General features: G+C 47.1%; 1 protein-coding gene across 1 annotated transcript in view; it reads left to right on the top strand.

Annotated features, from left to right (window-relative positions):
- The first annotated feature begins 1,535 nt into the window (after positions 1–1,535).
- LOC112236121 (oxysterol-binding protein-related protein 10-like) overlaps positions 1,536–10,000 on the top strand; it is a 13,958-nt gene continuing 5,493 nt past the window's right edge. The window contains exon 1 of the mRNA XM_042313833.1: positions 1,536–2,253. Coding sequence (XP_042169767.1) covers positions 1,587–2,253 — 667 coding nt within the window. The 5' untranslated portion in view covers positions 1,536–1,586. The remainder of the gene's footprint in view (positions 2,254–10,000) is intronic.

The raw sequence follows: 10,000 nt of genomic DNA, 5'->3' as shown, positions 1-10,000 counted from the left end.
TTTCTCTCTGTCTTTTTCTTTCTCTCTGTCTTTTTCTTTCTCTCTGTCTTTTTCTTTCTGTCTTCTTTTTCTTTCTCTCTGTCTTTTTCTTTCTCTCTGTGTTTTTCTTTCTTTCTGTCTTTTTCTTTCTCTCTGTCTTTTTCTTTCTCTCTGTCTTTTTCTTTCTCTCTGTCTTTTTCTTTCTCTCTGTCTTTTTCTTTCTCTCTGTCTTTTTCTTTCTCTCTGTCTTTTTCTTTCTCTCTGTCTTTTTTCTTTCTCTCTGTCTTTTTCTTTCTCTCTGTCTTTTTCTTTCTCTCTGTCTTTTTCTTTCTCTCTGTCTTTTTCTTTCTCTCTGTCTTTTTCTTTCTCTCTGTCTTTTTCTTTCTCTCTGTCTTTTTCTTTCTCTCTTAATTATGTAAAATGAAATAAATGATTAACAAACATAAGTGAAATAAACAATAACATTAAACATTATACTAAACAAATTCCAAAAGAATGAAGACATTTCAAATGTCATATTATGTCCAAATATTTAAAGTACAAAAGGGGGAGAAAAAAAAGCATAAATATGGGTATTTATATGTATTTACAATGGTGTTTGTTCTTCACTGGTTGCCCTTTTCTCGTGGCAACAGGTCACACATCTTGCTGCTGTGATGGCACACTGGAATTTCACCCAGTAGATATGGGAGTTTATCAAAATTGGATTTGTTTTCGAATTCTTTGTGGATCTGTGTAATCTGAGGGAAATATGTGTCTCTAATATGGTCATACGTTGGGCAGGAGGTTAGGAAGTGCAGCTCAGTTTCCACCTCATTTTGTGGGCAGTGAGCACATAGCCTGTCTTCTCTTGAGAGCCATGTCTGTCTACGGCGGCCTTTCTCAATAGCAAGGTTATGCTTACTGAGTCTGTACTTAGTCAAAGCTTTCCTAACGGCCTTTCTCAATAGCAAGGTTATGCTCACTGAGTCTGTACTTAGTCAAAGCTTTCCTTAAGTTTGGGTCAGTCACAGTGGTCAGGTATTCTGCCACTGTGTACACTCTGTTTAGGGCCAAATAGCATTCTAGTGTGCTCTGTTTTTTTTTGTTAATTCTTTCCAATGTGTCAAGTAATTATCTTTTTGTTTTGTCATTATTTGGTTGGGTCTAATTGTGTTGCTGTCCTCTCTCTCCTTCTCCTTCCTTCCTCTCTCTCTCTCTCTCTCCTCCTTCTTCTCTCTCTCCCTCTCCTTCCTCTCTCTCTCTCCCTCTCCTTCCTCTCTCTCTCTCCTCTCCTTCCTCTCTCTCTCTCCTCTCCTTCCTCTCTCTCTCTCTCTCTCTCTCCTTCCTCTCTCTCTCCCTCTCCTTCCTCTCTCTCTCTCTCTCTCTCTCTCTCTCCCTCCTTCCTCTCTCTCTCCCTCTCCTTCCTCTCTCTCTCCTCTCTCTCTCTCCCTCTCCTTCCTCTCTCTCTCCTCTCCTTCCTCTCTCTCCTCCTCCTCTCCTCTCTCTCTCCCTCTCCTTCCTCTCTCTGTCTCCCTCTCCTTCCTCTCTCTCCTCTCTCTCTCTCCTTCTCCTTTCTACAGGTGGTACTCCCTACCTTTATCCTGGAGAAGCGTTCCCTCCTAGAGATGTACGCTAACTTCATGGCTCACCCAGACATGTTCCTGAACATCACCACGGGAACCACCCCAGAGGAGCGCATCGTCCGATTCGTGGAATACTACCTGACCGCCTTTCACGAGGGGCGCAAGGGTGCCGTGGCCAAGAAACCCTACAACCCCATCCTGGGAGAGAGTTTCAGGTGTTCCTGGGACGTCCCCCGAGAGAGAGTCCACCCACTGAGGACCATGAGCTCTGCCCCTAACACTAACACGACACCCACTTCAAACCCCGCCCCTAACCCCGCCTCTTCCTCTAGAGGCTCTTCCCCTAACCCCGCCTCCTCCTCTAACCCCGCCTCTTCCTCTAGAGGCTCTTCCCCTAACCCTGCCTCTTCCCCTAAACCCGACGGTTCCTCTAGAGGCTCTTCCCCTAACCCCGCCTCTTCCTCTAGAGGCTCTTCCCTAACCCCGCCTCTTCCTCTAGAGCCTCCCTGCCGGACAGGAACGGAGGGCGGGGGTGCTCAGACAGAGGACTGTTACCGGGTAAGGTTCGTGGCGGAGCAGGTGTCACACCACCCACCCGTCACTGGGTTCTACTGCGAGTGTAAAGAGAGGAACATGTGCGTCAATACCCACGTCTGGACCCGAAGCAAGTTCATGGGCATGTCCATCGGAGTGTCTATGGTCGGGGAAGGTGAGCATTACTGCACTGTACTGGATCTAGTTAGGACTAGTTTGTTACTACTGTTACTAGGGTGAACAGCACCTACTGAGAGCCGGCTATACAGTAGTTATGACTAGGGGTTACAGTGAACAGCACCTACTGAGAGCCAGCTATACAGTAGTTATGACTAGGGGTTACAGTGTACAGCACCTACTGAGAGCCGGCTATACAGTAGTTATGACTAGGGGTTACAGTGTACAGCACCTACTGAGAGCCAGCTATACAGTAGTTATGACTAGGGGTTACAGTGAACAGCACCTACTGAGAGCCAGCAATACAGTAGTTATGACTAGGGGTTACAGTACCTACTGAAAGCCAGCTATACAATAGTTATGACTAGGGGTTACAGTACCTACTGAGAGCCAGCTTATAGATGACTAGGGGTTACAGTACCTACTGAGAGCCAGCTATACAGTAGTTATGACTAGGGGTTACAGTACCACCTACTGAGAGCCAGCTATACAGTAGTTATGACTAGGGGTTACAGTACCTACTGAGAGCCAGCTATACAGTAGTTATGACTAGGGGTTACAGTGTACAGTACCTACTGAGAGCCAGCTATACAGTAGTTATGACTAGGGGTTACAGTGAACAGCACCTACTGAGAGCCAGCTATACAGTAGTTATAACTAGGTGTTACAGTACCTACTGAAAGCCAGCTATACAGTAGTTATGACTAGGGGTTACAGTGAACAGCACCTTCTGAGAGCCAGCAATACAGTAGTTATGACTAGGGGTTACAGTGTACAGCACCTACTGAGAGCCAGCTATACAGTAGTTATGACTAGGGGTTACAGTGAACAGCACCTTCTGAGAGCCAGCAATACAGTAGTTATGACTAGGGGTTACAGTGAACAGCACCTTCTGAGAGCCAGCAATACAGTAGTTATGACTAGGGGTTACAGTGAACAGCACCTTCTGAGAGCCAGCAATACAGTAGTTATGACTAGGGGTTACAGTGTACAGCACCTACTGAGAGCCGGCTATACAGTAGTTATGACTAGGGGTTACAGTGTACAGCGCCTAACTGTAGTTCTAGGTAGGTGTTAGTGTTCTGGAAATGTTGACAGATACAGCTACTGTAGTTCTAGGTAGGTGTTAGTGTTCTGGAAATGTTGACAGATACAGCTACTGTAGTTCTAGGTAGGTGTTAGTATTCTGGACCTGTTGACAGATACAGCTACTGTAGTTCTAGGTAGGTGTTAGTATTCTGGACCTGTTGACAGACACAGCTACTGTAGTTCTAGGTAGGTGTTAGTATTCTGGACCTGTTGACAGATACAGCTACTGTAGTTCTAGGTAGGTGTTAGTGTTCTGGACCTGTTGACAGACACAGCTACTGTAGTTCTAGGTAGGTGTTAGTATTCTGGACCTGTTGACAGACACAGCTACTGTAGTTCTAGGTAGGTGTTAGTATTCTGGACCTGTTGACAGACACAGCTACTGTAGTTCTAGGTAGGTGTTAGTGTTCTGGAACTGTTGACAGATACAGCTACTGTAGTTCTAGGTAGGTGTTAGTATTCTGGACCTGTTGACAGACACAGCTACTGTAGTTCTAGATAGGTGTTAGTATTCTGGACCTGTTGACAGATACAGCTACTGTAGTTCTAGGTAGGTGTTAGTGTTCTGGAACTGTTGACAGATACAGCTACTGTAGTTCTAGGTAGGTGTTAGTATTCTGGACCTGTTGACAGACACAGCTACTGTAGTTCTAGGTAGGTGTTAGTATTCTGGACCTGTTGACAGATACAGCTACTGTAGTTCTAGGTAGGTGTTAGTGTTCTGGAACTGTTGACAGATACAGCTACTGTAGTTCTAGGTAGGTGTTAGTATTCTGGACCTGTTGACAGACACAGCTACTGTAGTTCTAGGTAGGTGTTAGTATTCTGGACCTGTTGACAGATACAGCTACTGTAGTTCTAGGTAGGTGTTAGTGTTCTGGAACTGTTGACAGACACAGCTAACTAAGTTATGACTGGAACCAGGAGTTTTAACTAACAATGTGACCTGACAGAGAAACCCTTGTAAGACCCAAATAAGTGTTTTTTATGTTGCCGTTGGTGATCCGTCATATACTGTACAGTAATACCATCGATGACAGGTTCAGACAGTCTACGGTTGATAAGACTGACTGAAAGCTCGTGTCAACTCTCTGTTTTTAAAGTTCCTTAATCACATTCCAGGGTTTAATTAGCTGAGTTTAAAGGAGTTTTAGGCTTTAATGTCTTGTTTTAATCCAAAGTAATCGCATTAGGATTGAAAGTTGCATATTTGGCAGACTAGCAGCGTCCCGTCGAGCAGGTGAAGGACGGGAAGACTGTAGTGTGTTGTACCACTCTTAGTGAAGGACGGGAAGACTGTAGTGTGTTGTACCACTCTTAGTGAAGGACGGGAAGACTGTAGTGTGTTGTACCTCTCTTAGTGAAGGACGGGAAGACTGTAGTGTGTTGTACCTCTCTTAGTGAAGGACGGGAAGACTGTAGTGTGTTGTACCTCTCTTAGTGAAGGATGGGAAGACTGTAGTGTGTTGTACCACTCTTAGTGAAGGATGGGAAGACTGTAGTGTGTTGTACCTCTCTTAGTGAAGGACGGGAAGACTGTAGTGTGTTGTACCTCTCTTAGTGAAGGATGGGAAGACTGTAGTGTGTTGTACCACTCTTAGTGAAGGACGGAAGACTGTAGTGTGTTGTACCACTCTTAGTGAAGGACGGGAAGACTGTAGTGTGTTGTACCACTCTTAGTGAAGGACGGGAGGACTGTAGTGTGTTGTACCTCTCTTAGTGAAGACTGTAGTGTGTTGTACCTCTCTTAGTGAAGGATGGGAAGACTGTAGTGTGTTGTACCACTCTTAGTGAAGGACGGGAAGACTGTAGTGTGTTGTACCTCTCTTAGTGAAGGATGGGAAGACTGTAGTGTGTTGTACCACTCTTAGTGAAGGACGGGAAGACTGTAGTGTGTTGTACCACTCTTAGTGAAGGATGGGAAGACTGTAGTGTGTTGTACCACTCTTAGTGAAGGACGGGAAGACTGTAGTGTGTTGTACCTCTCTTAGTGAAGAATGGGAAGACTGTAGTGTGTTGTACCACTCTTAGTGAAGGATGGGAAGACTGTAGTGTGTTGTACCACTCTTAGTGAAGGATGGGAGACTGTAGTGTGTTGTACCTCTCTTAGTGAAGGACGGGAAGACTGTAGTGTGTTGTACCACTCTTAGTGAACTATGGGAGGACAGTAGTGTGTTGTACCTCTCTTAGTGAAGACGGTAGTGTGTTGTACCTCTCTTAGTGAAGCAGGGGAAGACTGTAGTGTGTTGTACCTCTCTTAGTGAAGACTGTAGTGTGTTGTACCACTCTTAGTGAAGAATGGGAAGACTGTAGTGTGTTGTACCTCTCTTAGTGAAGGACGGGAAGACTGTAGTGTGTTGTACCTCTCTTAGTGAAGGATGGGAAGACTGTAGTGTGTTGTACCTCTGGATACTGTGTGTAGAGCGCTGAGGGAGGACTGTAGTGTGTTGTACCTCTCTTAGTGAAGGATGGGAAGACTGTAGTGTGTTGTACCTCTGGATACTGTGTGTAGAGCGCTGAGGGAGGACTGTAGTGTGTTGTACCTCTGGATACTGTGTGTAGAGCGCTGAGGGAGGACTGTAGTGTGTTGTACCTCTGGATACTGTGTGTAGAGCGCTGAGGGAGGACTGTAGTGTGTGGGAAGACTGTACCTCTGGATACTGTGTGTAGAGCGCTGAGGAGGACTGTAGTGTGTTGTACCTCTGGATACTGTGTGTAGAGCGCTGAGGGAGGACTGTAGTGTGTTGTACCTCTGGATACTGTGTGTAGAGCGCTGAGGGAGGACTGTAGTGTGTTGTACCTCAATACTGTGTGTAGAGCGCTGAGGGAGGACTGTAGTGTGTTGTACCTCTGGATACTGTGTGTAGAGCGCTGAGGGAGGACTGTAGTGTGTTGTACCTCTGGATACTGTGTGTAGAGCGCTGAGGGAGGACTGTAGTGTGTTGTACCTCTGGATACTGTGTGTAGAGCGCTGAGGGAGGACTGTAGTGTGTGTACCTCTGGATACTGTGTGTAGAGCGCTGAGGGAGGACTGTAGTGTGTGGTACCTCTGGATACTGTGTGTAGAGCGCTGAGGGAGGACTGTAGTGTGTTGTACCTCTGGATACTGTGTGTAGAGCGCTGAGGGAGGACTGTAGTGTGTGGTACCTCTGGATACTGTGTGTAGAGCGCTGAGGGAGGACTGTAGTGTGTTGTACCTCTGGATACTGTGTGTAGAGCGCTGAGGGAGGACTGTAGTGTGTGGTACCTCTGGATACTGTGTGTAGAGCGCTGAGGGAGGACTGTAGTGTGTTGTACCTCTGGATACTGTGTGTAGAGCGCTGAGGGAGGACTGTAGTGTGTTGTACCTCTGGATACTGTGTGTAGCGCTGAGGAGGACTGTAGTGTGTTGTACCTCTGGATACTGTGTGTAGAAGCGCTGTTGTAGTGTGTTGTACCTCTGGATACTGTGTGTAGAGCGCTGAGGGAGGACTGTAGTGTGTTGTACCTCTGGATACTGTGTGTAGAGCGCTGAGGAGGACTGTAGTGTGTTGTACCTCTGGATACTGTGTGTAGAGCGCTGAGGGAGGACTGTAGTGTGTTGTACCTCTGGATACTGTGTGTAGAGCGCTGAGGGAGGACTGTAGTGTGTTGTACCTCTGGATACTGTGTGTAGAGCGCTGAGGGAGGACTGTAGTGTGTTGTACCTCTGGATACTGTGTGTAGAGCGCTGAGGGAGGACTGTAGTGTGTTGTACCTCTGGATACTGTGTGTAGAGCGCTGAGGGAGGACTGTAGTGTGTTGAAAGCTAAACATTCCTGAAAACGTTTATTTGTGTCTTTAATATTGCAGGACACACTGAGCAGATTCAGCCCTTCTCCACGCTGATATGAAATAGTCGACCGTTTAAAAACAAACATGTTTTTGCCTCGTAAAGTCTGTTTAATTGAATGATTATCAAAGCGGTTTCTAACTTAACGCGTTCCTGAGTCTCACGGACAATTAGTCCTCTCAGTAATTAGGACAGCATGAATTACTAACGAGGACGGTCTCCTTGTCTGCCCCCTGAGTCATAGCAGATATGCTAATGAAACCAGGAGAGAGAACACATATGGTGAGGGGGTGGTGTGTGTGATGGGGAGGTGTGTGTTGTGGTTGTCAAATCAAATCAAATCAAACTTTATTCGTCACATGCGCCGAATACAACAAGTGTGAACTTTACCGTGAAATGCTGACTTAACAAGCTCTTAAACCAACAGTGCGGTTCAAGAAAGAGTTAAGAAAATATTTACCAAATAAACTAAAGTAAAAAATAATATGAAGTACCATAATAACATAACAGTAATGATGCTATATACAGGAGGTACCGGTACCGAGTCACTGTGGAGGTTATATACAGGAGGTACTGGTACCGAGTCACTGTGGAGGTTATATACAGGAGGTACCGGTACCGAGTCACTGTGCGGAGGTTATGTACAGGAGGTACCGGTACCGAGTCACTGTGGTTATGTACAGGAGGTACCGGTACCGAGTCACTGTGCGGAGGTTATGTACAGGAGGTACCGGTACCGAGTCACTGTGCAGAGGTTATGTACAGGAGGTACCGGTAGTCACTGTGGAGGTTATATACAGGAGGTACCGGTACCGAGTCACTGTGGAGGTTATGTACAGGAGGTACCGGTACCGAGTCACTGTGGAGGTTATATACAGGAGGTACCGGTGAGTCACTGTGGAGGTTATGTACAGGCGGTACCGGTAGTCACTGTGGAGGTTATGTACAGGAGGTACTGGTACCGAGTCACTGTGCGGAGGTTATATACAGGAGGTACCGGTACCGAGTCACTGTGCGGAGGTACAGGTTAGAGGTCATTTGTACTTGTAGGTAGGGGGGAAGTGACTATGCGTAGATAATAAGCAGTGAGTAGCAGCAGTTTACAAAACAAATGGGGGGGGGTCAATGTAATAGTCCGGTGGCCATTTGGTTAAGTGTTCAGGAGTCTTATGTCTTGGGGGGGTAGAAGCTGTTAAGGAGCCTCTTGGACCTAGACTTGGCGCTCCGGTACCGCTTGCTTTGCGGAAGCAGAGAGAACAGTCTTTGACTCGGGTGACTGGAGTCTCTGACAATTGTTTTAGGGCCTTCCTCTGACACCGCCTGGTATAGAGGTCCTGGATGACAGGAAGCTTGGCCCCAGTGATGTACTGGGCCGTACGGACTACCCTCTGTAGCGCCTTACGGTCGGATGCCGAGTAGTTGCCATACCAGGCGGTGATGGAACCGGTCAGGATGCTCTCGATGGTGCAGCTGTAGAACTTTTTAAGGATCTGTTGGCTATACATATATGTTTATTATCTAGTAGGACCATATGCACAGTTGGCTCTCAGGCTGTAGGTATCTCTCAGGCTGTAGGAGGCTGTAGGTGTCTCTCAGGCTTAGGTATCTCTCAGGCTGTAGGAGGCTGTAGGTGTCTCCCAGGCTGTAGGTATCTCTCAGGCTGTAGGTATCTCTCAGGCTGTAGGAGGCTGTAGGTGTCTCTCAGGCTGTAGGTAGCTCTCAGGCTGTAGGAGTCTGTAGGTAGCTCTCAGTCTGTAGGTATCTCTTAGGCTGTAGGTGGCTCTCAAGCTGTAGGTAGCTCTCAGGCTGTAGGAGGTTGTAGGTAGCTCTCAGGCTGTAGGTAGCTCTCAGGCTGTAGGTAGCTCTCATGCTGTAGGTAGCTCTCAGGCTGTAGGATGCTGTAGGTGTCTCTCAGGCTGTAGGTAGATCTCAGGCTGTAGGTGTCTCTCAGGCTGTAGGTAGCTCTCAGGCTGTAGGAGGCTGTAGGTATCTCTCAGGTTGTAGGTATCTCTCAGGCTGTAGGTATCTCTCAGGCTGTAGGTGTCTCTCAGCCTGTAGGTAGCTCTCAGGCTGTAGGTGTCTCTCAGGCTGTAGGTGTCTCTCAGGCTGTAGGTGTCTCTCAGGCTGTAGGTGTCTCTCAGGGTGTAGGAGGCTGTAGGTATCTCTCAGGCTGTAGGTATCTCTCAGGCTGTAGGTATCTCTCAGGCTGTAGGTAGCTCTCAGGCTGTAGGTATCTCTCAGGCTATAGGTAGCTCTCAGGCTGTAGGAGGCCTTAGCGGTCTCTCAGGCTGTAGGAGGCTGTAGGTGTCTCTCAGGCTGTAGGGGGCTGTAGGTATCTCTCAGGCTGTAGGAGGCTGTAGGTATCTCTCAGGCTGTAGGTAGCTCGCAGGCTGTAGGAAGCTGTAGGTGTCTCTCAGGCTGTAGGTAGCTCTCCAGCTGTAGGAGGCTGTAGGTATCTCTCAGGCTGTAGGTATCTCTCAGGCTGTAGGTATCTCTCAGGCTGTAGGTATCTCTCAGGCTGTAGGTATCTCTCCACACAACTGGAATAAGAGACTATAACCATTCACACTCTGGGGTAGGAATCCCGCAGTACATCTTCAATGGGACATGGATCTCTTTAGAATGTCCCAGCAGACACTTGAAGAGACAGAGGATTTTGACACCTGTTAGTCTGATATAGAGACCTGGTAGTGGTCAACCTGTTAGTCTGATATAGAGACCTGGTAGTCTGATATAGAGACAGAGGATTGTGATGGTCAACCTGGTAGTCTGATATAGAGACCTGGTAGTCTGATATAGAGACAGAGGATTGTGATGGTCAACCTGGTAGTCTGATATAGAGACA

Source organism: Oncorhynchus tshawytscha, unplaced genomic scaffold, assembly GCF_018296145.1.
Source record: "Oncorhynchus tshawytscha isolate Ot180627B unplaced genomic scaffold, Otsh_v2.0 Un_contig_9458_pilon_pilon, whole genome shotgun sequence".
Classification (NCBI taxonomy): domain Eukaryota; kingdom Metazoa; phylum Chordata; class Actinopteri; order Salmoniformes; family Salmonidae; genus Oncorhynchus; species Oncorhynchus tshawytscha.
The sequence above is the reverse complement of the archived record's forward strand: the minus strand, read 5'-3'. Positions and strand labels throughout refer to the sequence as shown.